The 16,560-nt window shown below is 49.0% G+C and overlaps 1 protein-coding gene across 3 annotated transcripts in view; it reads left to right on the top strand.

Annotated features, from left to right (window-relative positions):
* Positions 1-1,782: 1,782 nt before the first annotated feature.
* The window catches only part of E2F3 (E2F transcription factor 3), a 71,172-nt gene continuing 56,394 nt past the window's right edge, over positions 1,783-16,560 (top strand). The window contains exon 1 of one of the 3 annotated variants that reach the window (XM_087820621.1): positions 1,783-2,467. In XM_087820621.1, the coding sequence (XP_087676747.1) occupies positions 2,069-2,467 (399 nt within the window). In that variant the 5' untranslated portion in view covers positions 1,783-2,068. Of the gene's footprint in view, positions 2,468-3,563; positions 3,662-16,560 lie in introns of those variants that run through there. The other 2 variants (XM_087820620.1, XM_016216196.2) reach the window with 2 other exon arrangements.

Below are 16,560 nucleotides of genomic sequence, written 5' to 3'. Positions count from 1 at the left end.
AACGTTGAAGAAACAATATCAAGGAAGTTGGTAACACATTAGCCTCTGTCCCAACCAGGAATTGATATACCACCTAATCTGCCCTAAAGAAAATGTCAGTTCTATCTATGATAAATATTTGGGTCAATAAATGTTTGGGTACTAGGCCATGGATCCTCACTAGCTTGAATGCAAGACCAAAATATTCCTCTTGGTGCAAGATTTAACAGTACGTTGTTTAGCTCATTGTTTCAGACAAGGTAATAAGACTGGAATATTAAGGAGTTTGAGCCTGAACTGACACATCTTTTCAGGCCTTTCATAAGACTGAATATATGAGTTTTTGAAAATTAATAATAATAATAATATTAGTAGTAGTCTTGGGAAAGGGCTTGAGGTATTGCAATCCTCATCACTCAGTGAACACCAGCTCAGCAGCTATTTTGTACGGTTCTCAGTGACTGGAACCCTATATGACTTAACACATACATCATAACCTGCATTCCTCCAGGGGTTCCTTTCCCTGCTCAGTCTCACAGAGCATTCTTCAGTTTTAGGACCCATGAGTACTTGCACCAATACAGACGTCATTTGACAATGTAGTGTTTTTCTAGTGACAATTTCTAGTTTACTAAAAAAATTTTTTTTTTTTAATATTTCGAAATAGGTTTGGGTCTTGTTTGCTTTTAGTCAGAGAACTTGCTAGGAAACGGAGATTGTGAAGTGCTGGTGCCCGGAGGTGCAGCAGGTTTGGCTGGGAGCAAAACGTCGTGGTGAAATGTGTATTTCAGATTACTGCTTGGAGGATTAGAAACCCGCAGATCAGTCCTAGGTTAGCCCTGATTAACTTGCCCTGGGTGCCTCTGGGCCAGTGTGGGGTGTTTGCTAGATTCAGACCAATACCGGTGGTGATATTTCACTGGACAAAACATTGAGTTAATTTTTACTTAAATCCAACCCAGGCTAGTAATGAAGCTACCAGGAACGATCTAGAATGTTAACTAAATGTTGCCCGCTATCACGTCACGCCAGCCTTCCGCCACCACGATTCTGCCTGCCCACATGCTTCTGTCTATCAGCCTCGGCCTCCGGATCAGCTCTCGCCCTGGCATTGGTTGGATTCAGGGAGGGAGAAACCCATGATTTAAAGGGCTCAGTTTCCACCTGCCAGGCATCGTCCGCATGGTACAACTTGCCTTTGGCACATATTTGGGAAAATCTTCGGTTGTTCTTCATCTATTACACTGACTGGTGAAAAGGAAAGAGTTCCCGAAGGTGTCCCCTCAGTCACCTTGATGATTTCCAAAAGCGAAACTTGCGCTCCAGATTAGCGACACTGAGTCTGCGGGGCGCGGAGTCCCTGCCCAGGTCAGCAGCGCCCATCCGGCTGGTGGGCGGGGACTCGGGAGGAGCCGGTGCCAGGCGTGGTCTTCCGTGGGAGAGAAGGAAAAGCTTTGCCCCACCTTCTAAAACCCCTGCTCCCTTCCAGCCAGTCAAAGCGGCCTATGCAAATGAAGCCCCTGTCGCCCGGGCAACCATGATGCCCGGCAGCCAATGGAAACCATAAAGTCGTGGTCCTGCTCTACGATTGGGACTAAAGTAGGCGCTAGAGGCCCAATGGGCTGTGGGAACGGTCCTCGGCGGGCTGAGGGGCGGGGATATGCAAATATGGTTTGAAAAGCCGGCGGGAAATCTGAGTTTCGCGGGAGGACCTTGGCGCGTAAACCGTATCCCTTCATTCATTGTCAGCAGCAGCTTCCTGGAGCCATTTTTCAGCTGCCGGCCGCAGCGCCCGGGCTGCCGCCGCCGCCTCGCAATCCGTTGCATCGGCCGCCCCCGACGCCTCCATCCCCCCTCGGGGCCCGATATCCGTGCGGCCGGGACCCTCCTCTCTCCAGAGCCCCGATTATTTTTGGCCCCCGGGGCCCGTGCGGTGCCGAAAATAAAAAGAAAAGAGAGAGAAGGGGCTCGGAAGCGCCGGGCGGGGAGGAGAGAAGGAGGAGAGACTTGGAAACTCCGACTGCAAATAATAAAGAAATTGAAAAAATACATTAATATACTATAGCAATAAAAAGAGCAGGAGCGAGAGATGAGAAAGGGGATCCAGCCCGCCCTGGAGCAGTACCTGGTGACCGCCGGGGGTGGGGAGGGGGCGACTGTCGTCGCCGCCGCTGCTGCAGCCTCCATGGACAAAAGGGCACTGCTAGCCAGCCCCGGCTTCCCCGCCGCCGCCGCCGCTGCCGCCGCCGCCGCCGCCCCGGGCGCTTACATCCAGATCCTCACCACGAACACTTCCACCACCTCCTGTTCCTCCTCCCTCCAAAGCGGCGCCGTCGCCGCCGGCCCCATCCTCCCCAGTGCCCCCGGCGCGGAGCAGACCGCCGGCAGCCTCCTCTACACCACGCCGCACGGACCCTCCGGCAGAGCCGGGCTGCTGCAGCAGCCTCCAGCGCTGGGACGCGGCGGCGGCGGCGGCGGCGGCCCTCCGGTAATGCCCTCCCGTACCCCGTCCCCAGCCCGGGCGGGGGGTGGGCGCGCCCGGCGCGGGCTGCCCTGGGGGAGCTCAGGCCGCGTCCCGCGGGCCTCGGGGCTGCCCCTCCAGCCAAGGCTTATTGTTAGACTCGTGCGCTCCCCTCGGCGCCCCTGGGGTTGGGGGGCGCCGCCGGGCGCGCGGGGCCGTGGGGACCGCCTGAGCGCGAACCACATCAAACACTCTGAAACTTTTCGTGCCCCCCCCTTCTTTTCCTGCACTTTTCCCTACCCCCACTCTCCCCTCCCCTCCAACTCGAAGCTTCCTCTTTCTCGGGCGTAGGATGGGGTCACGCCCCGGATGGAGAAGGGGGTGGGGGAGGGAGTAGTGAACTGGGGAGTGGGGGGCTCGGGGGGGCACTGGAAACCGGGGGACAATTGAGCTGATCGCCCCTCGCCGGCCCCCGAGGCCCATCGGCGGCCGGGGGTCCCTGAGGCGTGCTCGGAGCGCAGAGGCTGTGCCCGGCCGCGCTTGTCACATTTTGGGATCTGTAACTCCCGGCAACAAAGGGGCTGGAGGCGGCGGGGGGGGATGCGTGGAGGGAGGCGGTGGGGCTGGCATGCGGGTGCGGGCTGCGGCGTGGGCTGTCTGGGGGTGAGGGGCTGGCGAGGCGGCTCCCCGGCCTGGGTGCATCCTGGCGGCGGCGGCGGCGGCGGCGCCCGCGTGGCCCGAGCGCCCGGGCCTTCCTCGCCGGGCCCCGGGCCTGCCCTTGACCCGCCTCTCCCCTCACCCCTTCCTTCCCCGCCCTGTCCCCCCTCCCCGCCCCCCGGTGACGGAGGGCGGGTGCAGCCGCGTTCCCGTCCCGCCGCCCGGGTCTGTCCCTCTCTCCGGGACCCGCCGGTGACGTTTCGCACACGTGCGCGGAGGACGCGCCTGTGACTGGGGAGGAGGCGGCGGCGGGAGGGGGCGCTGGAGGGGAGAGGGGGCACCCACTTCCTCCTGCTCGCCGGCTCCCTGGCTTGGGACGGTCCCGGCGCCCTCGCACCCGCCCCGGGCACGGCCACCCTCCCTCTGCTCTCCCTACCTCCCCCCCCACGGGCGCCCGCCCTCGCCCGGCGCCGCCGGTCTGCTCGGCCCTCCGGGCCCCTCTCCAGCCGGCCCCCCACCTCTCCCGGAGCCTGGCTGGATTCGGAAATGCCCTTACAGCAGCAGGTTAGTGACCGGGACCGCGCGGGGGCTGCGGCCGCCCCGGGGGCGCCGGGTTCTGCCGGGGGCTGGAGCCGGGAGGGTAGGCGGTTGAGCGGGGTTTTGGAGTGGGAACGGGGGGTTGGGTGCTTCAGGGAAATGAGTAAGCAAGAAAAATCTAAGTAAGTAAATGCCCCGGCCTCCGGTCCTAGGGACCTCCGGGCGCGAGTGCCCTCCCCGGGGTGCTGGTGCGGTGTTTACGCGTATTTTCCTCCTAGGGGGCCTGCGGCTGGCGATGGAAAGGCGGAGGGGGCTTCTCCAATGGCCGAGTTGAGCTCCGCGCTCGGTCTTCCTTCCCTTGTGCTGGAGGGGGAGGGGGCGGGTCAGAGGGCTGGTGTCCGTCGGCTTCCCAGGCCACCCCCTCCCTTTGTCCCTGTAATTTATAAAGCGCCTTTGAGAGATGATTTAGGTCAGTATGCGGCTTCTCTTTTTGTTGGTACTAGAAAGAAGTGTGGCCCGGAGGTCCGTGCACCCCCGCCCCCACCCTGCTTTTCTCTTCTTCATTCCCTCCTCCAGGCCGCCTGTCTTCACCCTCGTGGTCAGGCTTGGCCCCCACGAGGCTAGAAACGAAATCAGACAAATGGTTGGTTGATCATACCAATCGTTGACCTCGCCTTGTCTCAGCTCCAAATGGGTTTATTTTTTGGAAGATCAGGATTTTGCGGGGGGTCCTTAAGAGAGTCAGCACATAAGCCGGACTTTGGGAAATGAGGTTGGGTTTTGGAATAATGAAAAATTTTATTTCCTTACTCTTCCCAGTTTCTCCCCTTGTTGAATCTTAACTGCTTTACCAGCCCCAGAGATACTTGCTGGGCATGTGTGATACAGCCTCAGTCAAAGAAGGTGATTTTTTTTTTCTTTCTTTTTTTTTTCAGTGACTAGGGTCTGCCAGCAGAGGGGAAACAGTACAAGTACCTGCTCACACATATAGATCCCCGTCTGCTGGATTCTCGCTCACAGGAATACCCCTTGCTTTTATTAGCGTTAAAATTCTATTACTGATTTAACCTAAACCTGCTTGGACATATTTTAAGCATATTTGCCCACTCCACAGTTCTGTGACTACATCTGTAGCAAACCTAATCTTAAACAACCAGCTATTGACATACTTCTTGGATTGGATTCAGATTTATCAGGGAGCGTAGTTTTGAATTTCTGAGAATTTCTGAGACCACCAGATTGCCTCCCCCCCCTCCCCCTTAGCCTGCTTGTTGGGCCAGGTCTGCAAAACTCTCATAGCCAAACTTATATGTAGTTCATTGTATTTAAGCATTTAAAGTATAAAAAGTTACCCTCACCACCGTCCAACTTATTTCAAAACTGCCCTCCTTGCCATGAGAACATGTATAGTTCCAAAGTCATGAGTCCTGAGTACAAAGTTTGATTTGCTTTTTTCTTACCAAAACTATATTAGACTCCTATTTAATTCTTGAAATTTATTGATATTTATTCCCTAAGCAGGAATGACAACATAGAGATAGCTGAGTGATTGGCTGAGCAAAGAGACCATTTTAACACTTTGTGTCCAAGCTGTGGTTGAGAACTTGTGTTCAGGTGACCAGAATTGCAGACCAACCTGGTTCTTCTTCCATGTTCTGTCTCAAGAACATCTGAAAACTTAACCAGGAGCAAATTCTTTATTTTTTTTAAATGAGAAATACATATATATGAGTACTATCTTACTAGCTGATTGCCTCTCATTTACGAGTTGTTTGATCTTAGGCAAGAAACTTAGTCTCAAAACAATTTTATCTTCTGTTAAATACGGATGGTAACAATACTAACTTGAAGGATTTTGTTTTTTTAAGGTATAAATATGATAATGCATGTAAAACACTTAGCACAGTGCCTGACAGATAGACACCCAATAAAATGATTGCAGAAGTAATATTTTTTATAACTCAGAGAAATAGTGTAAGACCTTGTGTACAACTGCTCCTTTGTTTACACATATGAGCAAAATGATTAAAAGTTTTCTCAAGTGAAATGTAATTAATTATTTCCACCTCATTAATTGGGGTTTTTAAATCTATAAAACATGGCTATCCTAGCACTCGGTAAAATAGGGACATGTCAGTACCACAGGCCTGTATAGAGATGGTGGTGTTGAACTGCCCAAGCATGAGCTTGTGCCTTGCTTGTGACAAATTTAGGCAACTCATTCTCACTTTTTTGCTGAGTTCCACTCCACCCATGACTCATGGACCTGCCAACTTTTGAGTGCATCTATGCTTAGTGGCTTTTAGATAACTGAACACTCAATTTTAGATGGTGAACTGCTGTTGGAAATGGAAGAGCTCTGGAGAAACCAGTCAGAAGTGCTATTTACTGGAACAGAAAGGGCGTCTTCATTTTCTGCCTCTTCTAAAAAGAAGCTGAAATGATTTCATTCTACTTCTAGAAAACTTGGGCTCTATTAATGCAAGAGACAATGGCCTGATACATCTGATTTAATGTGATGCAGTCATAGCAACCCACTGATTATACTTCTGGAAAGAGCCCACAATGCTTGAAATTTCCATGTAAGTGTGGAGGTGCTATAGCTGGGTCTCTTTTCCTGTGCAAGTATAAAAGAAGAAAAATGCTGGGCTCCTGTGGTTTAGGACTCAATATATTATCTCGCTTCTCCTGAGGTATATGATTGATGCTAAGTTTAAGCTAGGAGATAATTTTTAGTCGCTACATACCCCGTAATGGAAGTTTTAATATGATGTAGTGCCCAGACTTGGGCAGTACAAAGAGCTCAGTGCCATAATCAGTACCAAGGGTGCCACTCTAATCATGCTCTGAAACAAAGCACCCTTACTTAAATGTCGCACTGCAAGCTAAGGAACCCAAGCTTGCAAGCAGGAAAGGATTTTTTTGTTTTTCTATAAATCATCACCTTGTGTAATACTTGGAAGAGTAGATTCTGAGATTAAGTTGTGCTGTGTAAAGCTAACTTGAAAACAAAATAATACTCAGCTTAGACATGACTAACAGCATCTGGAGAATGAAAGACTGGGGAAAAGTTGCTTTTATGCTCATTTCTCGGAGATAAAATGCAGCCGTTTTCTTTTCACTCTTCAGCCTTTATTGCCATCCCCATAGATTAACCATCCACACCTTGAACTCCTTTCAAAGGACTTAGACCCATTTGGCAAAGCTTCAAATACTCAGTTAACTCTCTGGCTGTTTTTCTAATTTAGCGGGATTTATATATATTCCATTTGTATGTCCAGTTTACACCCACTTTCCAGGCTAACCAATTTCCATTCCTTTTTAACCACCCACTTTCTACTAACATCTTAAATTAGGATGAGTGAAAATCAGTTGCCTCTGCTTATTGAATCAAGTTCCTCATAAAATCCCATGAAACTACCCCAGATAGTGCCAGACAAAGAAGGTAGATTTCAGTTCTTAACAGGTTACCTGTTTCATTTTAGTTTTTAAAGAGAACTTCCCTGAATTCTTTGAGGCACTAAGCCTGTGGTTTAATGCATATTAAAATGCTTGTTAGCTTAAAAATAGTGTTTCAGGGACTATATTTACAATTGCTAAGAAGCATTTTTTTTCTACTAATCATTTTTCATGGAACTAAGAAGGTATGATAACTGGGAAAGTTGTAAATATAGGAAACCACTAATGGTATCTCTTTCCTCCTACTCTGATCCTCTCTCTGGCTTCAGAGAGTGACTTGGAAAATGTATCTTTCACAAGGAAAAGTTGTATGGCATAAGGTACAAAAAAGCAACAATTGAGATGGGGACAGGAAACTTGAAGGAAGTAGGTGGGGGTTAATAGAAAGATAAGGCAAGGCTTATAGCTTTTGCTTTAGTAAGAAGGAAATCGGTTAGTTTTCTGTCCTCACTTTTGCTTCAAACACTCTTCCCCCAAGGCAGTGTGCTTTTAGCGTTCAGAGTGCAGGTTACAGGAATGCCTTCTCATTCTCCCAGCCGTAACTGGGGGGGTCAGTCTTGGGGCCATAGTGGCCACAACAGCCTACAATATAACTTTGAAAGGGAACGATAAAGCCCACTGGTTGCCAGATTGTATCACAAAGCCCATGCACTTTGCTTTATGAGAGAACCTGAGTGAAGCAGGCCACTGCTTAGCTTTGAAAACTAAGGCAGGGGTTTATGTCAGTGGGAGGTTGATAGCAGTGAGAATTGACAGCTGATGGAATAGGAGGGGATAAAAAGAATAAAAGTAATTGACTTTAGTCTGCTTTCAATTACTGTACCCCCACTCTCTGGGGCCATTTGTAATGTCCAGGCAACATTCTTATAACTTGACAGTCCCTAGGAACAGTACTTTAGGTCAGCATAGACAATAGTCGATGTTCCCAATGGTCTCGATATCATATTTGAGAGCCGTAAAGCAAGAGTCATCATCTGATCCAATCCCCTTCATTTTGTGGGAGAGGAAATTAAGGCCCAATGCAGTTAAGTTACTTGCCCAAGGTCACGGGCTAGCTAGTGGCCAAGCCAGAACTGAAACTGGAAACTTGAATTCTTAGAGGCAGCTTGTGTCTCATGTGCCCTATATGTGAAAATTGGGGTGTATAGAATACATTTTAGATTGCTTTCAGGAGTAGTTACAGTTTTAAGAAAGGTGCACACAGAAGTGTCCTTTGAACAGTTAGTTTGCAAGTAACAACTCATTCTCAAAGATTCAGAATAAGCAAAGCTACTTTAGATGTGAAATGCAAGGGAATCTTTTTTAAATGGAAGGAATGACCTATAAAAACATAATTGTTTTTTTTTTTTAAGCTCTGTTATATGCAACTATGATTGCTTTTCTGTGGAAATGACAGTTTTGGTGCTCAAAAAGTGAAACATGTACTTCATGGAGAATAGAAGAACCTAAAAGGACTTTGACAGTTTTTCAGGAGAGAGGTGCAGTGTAGCTCTACAATTAGAGGGTTTGTCCCAGGCCATCCACATCCTCAGTGCTGTGGTTTGCCCAGGTCCCTGTGCCCTTGCCCACCAGCGTGACACCAGGTGCTCTTCCCCCAGGTTTCTGCTCTAACCAAGTGGCTGGTCTGTTAACTCTTTCAGAGGGAGGTACCATGCCCTAAAAGACAGAACTAATTTTCTTAAAATGTCTTCTTTTACTTGTGGAACTGAGAAAGCTTAAAAATAGAATCACTTCAAGTCCCGAAGCCTAAAAGTGAAACATAATCCAAGGTGGCTGTAGTTCACCGACTCATTAGGGGCAGGGATATATGGCTTGCCTCTAATCCACAAATCAGAAAGGTGCCACGTGTAGATATGGTCTTACAGCCAGTGAGCAGTAAGTAGCAATTAATGATGAGAGCTGTATTTACCGGTGGAGCTGGTTTCCCCTGGAAGATTTTTTTGGTGGACAGAGTTCATCTTTCAGGGAGTGGAGGAACTAAATGCCCTTGGTCTTCTCGGCCAGCTCATGCCTGGCTACCCTGGGGATCCTTTGGCTCCTCCAGTACGCTTTTGACTGACAGCTGAGAAAGGCTTCACCTCACTCGTTTTCAGGATCCTGGAGGTTGTGGTTCTGGACAGCGGGGGGGAGGGGTAATGGGCAGTGACCCCCCCACACACAGATTTTACCCCTCCTTTGCCCTTTTCCATTTCTTATGTTTTAAGGCTTTAGAAATATTGACTCAGAGCGGCAGCCCTTAGGAGAGGAGCAGGCTCATGACCCTCCCGTACCCTCCACCAAAAAGGTGGCGTGAAGGGCTGCTGAGTATAAGAGGGAGTCAGTGGCACCTGGAGCCTGAGTGCCTGGGTCTTTTTCTGGCTCCGCTTATTTAGCTTTGTGTCTTTGGACAAATCACTTACCCTCTGTGCCTTAATTTCCTCTCCTGTAAAATGGGGAAATAATCGTGCCTACCTGTGTGGGCTTCAGAGGATTAGTTCACGTTTCACGTTTGTGAAGTGCTCAGACCAGTGCCTCCCATGATGAGGGAGTGTTCAGTAGACACCTGGTGGCACTCCCCTTGCACAGCTTTCTGTCCTCTTGTGGTTTATTTTCTGAACTTGCCCTAGTGTTCATTGAAACCCAGCACCTTTCTAGAAATGGCGGTGATGGGGAGGAATGAACCAGGGGGTGGCTTTCTCCTGCGTATCCTTTAGGATCTTTGTATGTCTTTATAAGATGCTGTCCATTAAACTTCTTTTTTTAAAAGTATATATATTGATTTCAGAAAGAGGAAGGGAAAGAGAGAGAGAAACATCAATGATGAGAGAGAGTCATTGGTTAGCTGCCTCCTGCACGCCCCCAACTGGGGATCGAGCCCGCAACCCGGGCATGTGCCCTGACTTGGAGTCGAACCTTGATCTCTTGGATCCTAGGTCGATGCTCAACTGCTGAGCCTCGCTGGCTGGGCCATTAAACTGCTTATTAAAATAGTACTTTCAGTAGTAACAGTGTTGTGACTAAAGTCTTTATTTCTGTGATTAAATGTGTTGATTCAGTTGCACTGTTAACATTAATTGCACTGTTAACATGATTTCGCTCCTGTACAGTAAACTGTGGCTTAAGACTGAGTGACAGAAATCAGGGTGTCTGACGTCTCTGGGTCCTGGCAGCCTCAATGGGGGTGGGGGTGGGGCTGTCTCGCTCTCCAGAGTCAGGGATGGGCCTTCCTTTCCCATTCTCACCTCCCTCGTCCTCGATTTTTGTGTTCTGGCTGTTCTTTCCCTTACCCCTCACCTGACCCTCTGCCTGGCTTTTAGAAGGATGCCAGGATTGCAGCCTGCACTGGCTGCTCCCATGACTTATCAAATTAATTACAGCCTTTTCCATGGTGTTCGCTTCCCATTGCTCCCAACACAGATGCTGGCATGGCTCTGGTTCAGGTGGCTGAGGCTCCCTTCCAGTGCATTCATTTGCTCAAGGGTTCTTTCTCCTCCCACTCTGCCTGTCTCTGGCTGCCATCCTTCCCACTTGGCCCATCAAGGAAACCTGCACAGAGACCCCCTGATTCCCCAGGGGCTTGGATGCCGCCTCCCCTCACACCACTGCTTTCCTGTTGCACACCTCGGGCCGCCTTGCACCTGCGCCATAGGCATCCTTGACATAATCCTTCACACCTGCGAGCTGTGAGAGGCCAGGCCGTTTCTTTCATCACGTAGCCCTTGCAGTGCCTTCTGCATTGTAGACTCTCAAATATGTAAGTAGAGGCATTTTCATTAGACACCTACAGTGTGCTTTGCGTCCCAGTCGTCCTGTTGAGGATACAAAAGTATGAGGTGTGATCCACCCACTCTTGAGTTTGCAGTCTGGGGAGACGGGCGTTAAACACAAGCTGATTCGAAAGCAAGACTAAACAGGAGTCGGGAGGAAAGCAAGACTCATCTAGTCCTCAACTGGATGGTTTCAGCAGCAAGTGCCAGCTGGTCCTTGAGGATGGGGAGGCCATGGCTCCCTGGTCATCAGTCTTAGAGCACATTAGGGTACACATTAGAGTCACCCAGATTATTTTTCAAAATTGCTAATACTCAGGCCTCACCTGGATTGATTAGAATCCTTGGGGATGGGGTCCAGACATGGGTATTTTTTTAGTGCCCCAGGTCATTTTGATGCACTCTCTCGATTGGCATTACTGAGCTAGGTTGAGAGGGAAAATTGGGGAGGTTGTTCATTCATGGCTGGGGAAAAATCATAAGGCAAAGGGAGGCAGAAAGGAGGTTAGCACAAACAGAGACCAGTTGGACTGGAGTCAATATGGGGGAGATCCTAGGACCTAACATTGGCTATGATGGTAAAATCGGTCTAGAATAGAGATTGCCTTCCTTTGAGGGCTGGGCAGGAAATTGGGTGGCTAAGTGGTATTGGGGCTGAGCTTTAACAGAGAAGAAATGCCACATCAAAAGCGGGGAGGGGCCGTGGGCCTGGCCGGTGTGGCTCAGTGGTTGAGCATTAACCCATGAACCAGAAGAGATCAAGGTTTGATTCTGAGTCAGCACATGCCTGGGTTCCGGACTCGATCCCCAGTAGGGGGCGTGCAGGAGGCAGCCAATCAGTGATTCTCATCGATGGTGTTTCTGTCTCTCCCTCTCCCTTCCTCTCTCTGAAATCAATAAAAACACATTGGGGGGGCGGGGCATGGGACCCTGCCCGAGGCCATCGCCGCCACAGGGGAAGGCAGACCTCACTTGTTGCCAGATCTTCTACCTTAAAGTGCCAGAAATCTACCAGTTTTAAAATGTTGGCTCGATTGAAAAGGAAAAAGTGAAAGCCAAACAAAATAGGTCTCTAGGCCAGATTTGGCTTAAGGGTTGCCACTCAGCAGTCTCTGGTCTCTTGGATAATAATAGCTAATGTTTATGAAGTGCCCGCGTGTGTGGAGGGCACGGAACTAAGTGCTTTACGCGCATTAGCGCATTATCCACATAACAGCCCATGAAGTGGGTATTATGACCATGCTTGTTCTGTGCAGGAAGGGACAGACACTGAGGGGTTAAGGGCCTGGCTCGGTGCTCCACTGATGAGTGGGGCGTCTGAAACCGAACCCAGGAGCCTGGCTCCAAAGCCTCAGCTTGTTCCTGGTTTTTAATCCTCTGTTCTCTGATATTGTATTAACTACATCGTAGGGACCCAAGATACTTGTCCGAAAGAAATAGTGCAGTGCTTTTGCAAGCTTACCTGATCAGAAGAATTGCCTGTAGCACTTGTTCCAGATGCCCATGTCCAGGCGCCATATCTACGCTCCTCAGCCGGAGAAGCACCAAGGCCTTCTGATCTTCCCGGACACTTGGGGAACACTGCTGTAGGTAGTTGAGCACAAGCAAAGGTTTCTGGAAGCTGGAATGACCAGGTGATGCGGGTGCCGACTGCAGAATCAGTGCCCGTTTTGTCTGTCTCACCTGCTTCCTCAGTGGAGAGAACAGCCCTGCAGATCCCAGGGACCTGGGTTGATACCACACCCACCCTTGTGGTATCAACGTCTGGATTTCCAGGTCCTTGCCAAGGCAAGCCATCCAAAGATGGGTTACCCCGAACCCAAAGGAGGTCAAACAAGAAGGGGTTCGCAAAGGGTTGAGAATCTTAGCTCAGGAGGTCGCAGTGAGCACGGTTGCCGTGCTCCAGGTACCAACATCAGCTGGGAACCCAGGTGATATTTCTGGACACCCAGCTCTCAAAGGTCAAAGGGTGCACTTTACCCTATTATAGGAAGGCTTTTCATTCTGTCAGGTCTGGGCCTGCCTGGAACATGTTACCAAGTGGACAGAAAGCCAGGGATTTCCCTGGGAAGAGAACCAGGACATACCATTAGAGTGTGCTTGCTATAGATTCAGTAGGTCTGGAAGCAGGACAGCTCTGGTAACTGAAAAGGCAGGATGGAAGCGAGGGACAGGCTAAGGGAGAAAAGAAATATCAAACCTCCGCCTCCCAAGACGTTTTACTCCCGGGGCTGAAAGAATGGATGAGTTTAAGCTTTTCTTATGTCAGGATGTGCGCTTTGTGGAGGGAATGCGTAGTTTGGTCTGAATTGGTTGTGACACCAGAACCCATCAGGCTTTCTAAGAGGCTGGGGCTGAGCACTGGAAATGGGGCTTGGGCATATAGGTTTTAGAGGAAGTTGGGATGAGCAATCGCAAGTCAGGAACTGGTCTCCCTAGCTTTAAAAAAATGAAACCTTTCACCACCTTCACTTCTCCCTCTATGGTATGAAAACGAGACAGATTCATCAGGTTGATTTTGGGGGATCAATATTGTCAGGGCTCCCAGAGATGAGCCATCAGCTGTTATTTATTAGGTGCATTACCAGGTCTTGGCTGGCTCCTATGTGCTCTGAGAAAGCCCACAGTTTGCAGCCTCGCAAAGCAGAGGGCCAGCTGCATAGTGCTGTGCGTAAAGAGAGGTCTTGAACTAAGATGGATCTTTTGACCATTGCGTCCTATGCTCTCTGATTTTGCTGATTAAAGAAAGTCTTGCATTTTTAGCATATTAAAATTTAAAAATGAGAGTCTTTGAGGACTGTTCTTGGGGAAAGAGCTGTGTAAATTCTAAGTATCTTTGTAATTGATTCTTGAATATGTAACTTGTGTTTAACCCTACTAATTTTGTTGCTATATTGACTAGAAAAACTTGTGGCCATCATACTAATAATATGGTGAGGTTCCCAGCCTTTCATGTTGCTGTTTTCCTTGTTCCTCAGATAACCTAATTCTGGGACTACGCTTGAGGTGGTGAGGTTTTTAGCCCTGGGAGGTGATGGTGGGTATGGAAGGAGCATAAGACTTGAAGATCTGGCTCCAGAAACATGCTCTGTCACTTACCAGCCTGTGACCTTTTACAAATTATATCTGAGCTGTAGTTACCTAAAATAGTGTCCCTGTTTCCTTCAATGGTTGGAAGGATTAAGTGAGATAGGGTTTATAGGAAATGTACTGTGTGTTCCTAACTAGCATGTGCTCCCCACCATGGTAAGAACTCTTTAGCGTTGGTTGAATCTATATTCTCAGCTTCTTACCTGTTTTAGGAAAAACAAACTCTTGAACAGCCACTTGGTGTAGAATGCAGCTCCCAGAATTCTGGGGGTTACAAAGGGGACTAAGGTGCTCCGGCCCTCAAGGAGTTTGTCAGGAGAAAAGGGAGATGAAACATGCTCAGGATCTCAAGACAAGGTGAAAGACAGTGATCGCCGTAAAAAAATATTGATGAAGTCTTAGGCATCCAACCTTGGGGGTGAGGTGGGGAAGAGGCGGCTCTAGGAAGTTTGAAACTGGTGCAGGGTTTCATTTGGCACCACTGACATTTTGGCCAGATACTTCTCTGTGGTGGGGCTGTCCTGTGCATTGTGGGATGTTTAGCAGCACTCCTGGCCTCTAAGCACTAGGTGCCAGTAGCATCCCCCACTTACAACAATCAAAATTGTCTCTGGACACTGCCAAGTGTCCCCCGGGGGCAAAATCAATTCTCCCATTGAGAGCTACTGAACTATACCTTCATCATTGGCGTGCCTAACCGTGGAACCCCAGAGCTGCTGCTCACTGGCCCCAGTCTTCCTGGATGATACAGCTGCTCTGTGTAGCCCTCCCTGTCTGTTTTATGGTCTTGCATTCTATGAATGGAATAGGCCACTTGGAGCTTCTCTGTAAGTTGGAGAAGCAGGGATCAAAGTCTGCAGTTCAGGGCAGGCCAAGGAAGTTTCGCATTTATCATTTACTCAACAGGGTAATTAAGGGAGACCTGCTCAGTACTAGGGTCGCAGCATGGTGGTTGATCCCAGCTTCGCCACGGCCGGTTGATATGGGCACATCATTTCCCCTCTAACCTCTTTCTCACCTATTAAATGAGGGTGATCAGGGCTCCCACCTCATAGGGTTGTTGTAAACACTGAATGCCACTGTGCCTGTGAAGTGCTGGCTGCCCCGGTGCTGGTCAGTGCTAGACACTCGAAATGTTTGTCATCTTATTACTACTGCTGCTGTTGTTACTGTCATTGTTATTAAGCTGAGCTTCCCTTTCAGGGCAGTTCAACTGCCAGCAGCCACCCTCCCTTGCTGGTCCATCCCTGCGCTGGCCGGCCTCTGCCGTGGGGCGCCGGACTCACTTGGTCGGATTGTTCAGCGCGTGTGTATGAGGCACCTCTAGTGCATGTTGCCTCTACTGTAGGTGCCGGGGAAACAGGGTCGGCACAGACAAAACTCTCTGCCTTTGTGTGGCTTCTGTCATAACCGAAGAAGATGGTGCCACATAAGAAGTACCCTGTTCCTGACTTTGATAAATTCAGATCTGTGTGTTTAGAACAGTGGTTATTGTATGGTGCGTTTGGACCAGCAGCACTAGGGAGCTGGTTAGAAATGCAAAATTTCAGCTCATTCCCCAGACCTGCTGAGTCAGGAACTCTGGGGTAGGGCCTGCTGCTTTCACAGTCCCCCCAGGTTGTTCCCATGCACCAAGTTTGAGCCACTATTTGGGGAAAGATGCTTCTTAACAAGGACTGGGGAAAGCCCCGGCCTTCACTGGGCTACAGTGTTACATATGGTGCATCAAAGAAGGTGTTGCTCATACAGTGCAATTCCAACAACAGCGGACCTTACAAAAGCTAGTCTTTGGCGTGTGAAGGTAGTTCAAAACCGGCAGTACCCTGGGATCTTTCCCTGGGCCTGCAGTCCCTCCGTGAAATGGGAGGTCCTGCGTGCCCCACACTGTGCTCAGTAACAAACGCTTGGCCCCTTGGGCTAACCATCATCCAGTGGACAGGGGATCTTCCTCCCGCCCTTTTCTCGGGAGACTTTGACATGTTTCTTTCACAATTATTTTCCTTCTTTTAATTTCTTCTCTCTTAACCATCTTCTTATCTAGCACCATTAAAAAATCTTTATGCCTATAATCAAATAGCCAGCCAGATGTACCAATGAAATGGTTGCTCTCCTTAGGTAACTTGGGTATTTAAAGATATTAGTAAGGAGTAAATGAAATGAGAGACCATGGAAAGCATCCAGCCTGAAGCGGGGCACAGAGTGGCTGGCCACTTGACAAATGTGGTGCAATTCTTGCCCCTACCCCCATTCATAAAAACCAACAAAGGCAAAATAAACACCACGGTTCTTTGTGCAAAAAGCATTTGACTACCCACAGTTGGAATGGGTGTGAGTAACCATTGTATAAATTATAAACAAAGTCATGGAATCAGAAGTTTTGATTATTTAAAACTTACTAAATTTATATGTAATTAAACTTAAACACTCAAAAAAAATAGGTGTTACCTGATTTGTTCTCATGAAGATGGGGGCAGGGAAACACCTTAATCAGATTGGCAGAAATTCTTCTTCACTAGCCTAAACCTGGGTCTGCTTATAAGTAACTTGTCAGTATAACAGCCATCTTCAGTTTACAAGTGCCAGTTAATTACTACCATTTAAAAGAGTGTTTGGGATGGATGGATGGATGGA

Source organism: Miniopterus natalensis, chromosome 9, assembly GCF_054644295.1.
Source record: "Miniopterus natalensis isolate mMinNat1 chromosome 9, mMinNat1.hap1, whole genome shotgun sequence".
In the NCBI taxonomy this organism is placed as follows: Eukaryota; Metazoa; Chordata; class Mammalia; order Chiroptera; family Miniopteridae; genus Miniopterus; species Miniopterus natalensis.
Note: the sequence above shows the minus strand (reverse complement) of the source record. Positions and strands in the feature narration are given on the sequence as shown.